Below are 990 nucleotides of genomic sequence, written 5' to 3' on the forward strand. Positions count from 1 at the left end.
AAAGCGCTTCAACCAAACCAGTACGGAATTATAACAGCAGAAATACCTAACCATTTTTTCCGTCGCTTCATACACACAAACCACGAATCCTAATATTTGTCCTTTATGAAATATTCTTTGATGTAACCAATACTATGTCCGTCTGGCGTTTCCATCTCATCGATTTTCGGGGGGGAATTCGCCTTTTCACCTGACGTAAGCTGGGTATCGAATCATTGACGTCATTTTCACTGAAGTGGATTGGTCGAAGCGACATATAAAAGCTGCAGACCGAAACCTTGTTGCCAAGTTCACGTAATTTATCGAAATTAACCTTTGTTATAGATAATTGTTTATCGCGTTTCAGTGTATAATTTGTTTACATTTACTTTTTCTGAAGTATCTGAGATGAAAAAAGAGTAAACTACACGATAAATGTATTTTCGAGTTTTTATTCCTGTATTTTTAGTTCTTGGAAGTGGCTCTGAGCATGCGCGATGACGGAAACATCTTGTCCGCTTTGTGTTTCGCCAATTAGTATTTATTGAGACATGATTTTAGTTACCCTCCGTTTTTTTCATTGAAGTACGCTGTCACTAAATACATGCTTTACGATCTGAAAACAAAATCCTATTGCGCGTCCAAGATATAGTTAGAACGCGGGGATGCGTTCGAGTCAGAAAGTTTACATAGTGGATCTGTCCGGATGTGACAAAATGGCCAGCTTATTGCACCAGAAAAAAACACATTCATATTTATTCCCACTGATAATTCACATTCAATAACTGATTAGTTGATGAAGATCTTACGAGACATATCCGCATCACGTAATATACGACTCTCAACGTTTCCCAAACTCATAAAACGCGTTGCAAGGGGAAATTCGGACAACTCTGAGACCTTTGTGGCGTTTAATAGTTGGTCACAGAAAGCAGAGACACTATTCGACTTCTCTGGCCGGAGGCAGAGGGAACTCGTTACGCTAAGTGTCCCCAAGAGGTTTACGTGTTC

General features: G+C 39.5%; 1 protein-coding gene across 1 annotated transcript in view; it reads left to right on the forward strand.

The window, feature by feature from the left end:
• The window catches only part of LOC119591770, a 6,874-nt gene that overhangs the window by 735 nt on the left and 5,149 nt on the right, over positions 1-990 (forward strand). Inside the window, 1 exon segment of the mRNA XM_037940516.1 lies at positions 773-978. Coding sequence (XP_037796444.1) covers positions 773-978 — 206 coding nt within the window.

Source organism: Penaeus monodon, chromosome 29 (genome assembly GCF_015228065.2).
Source record: "Penaeus monodon isolate SGIC_2016 chromosome 29, NSTDA_Pmon_1, whole genome shotgun sequence".
In the NCBI taxonomy this organism is placed as follows: Eukaryota; Metazoa; Arthropoda; class Malacostraca; order Decapoda; family Penaeidae; genus Penaeus; species Penaeus monodon.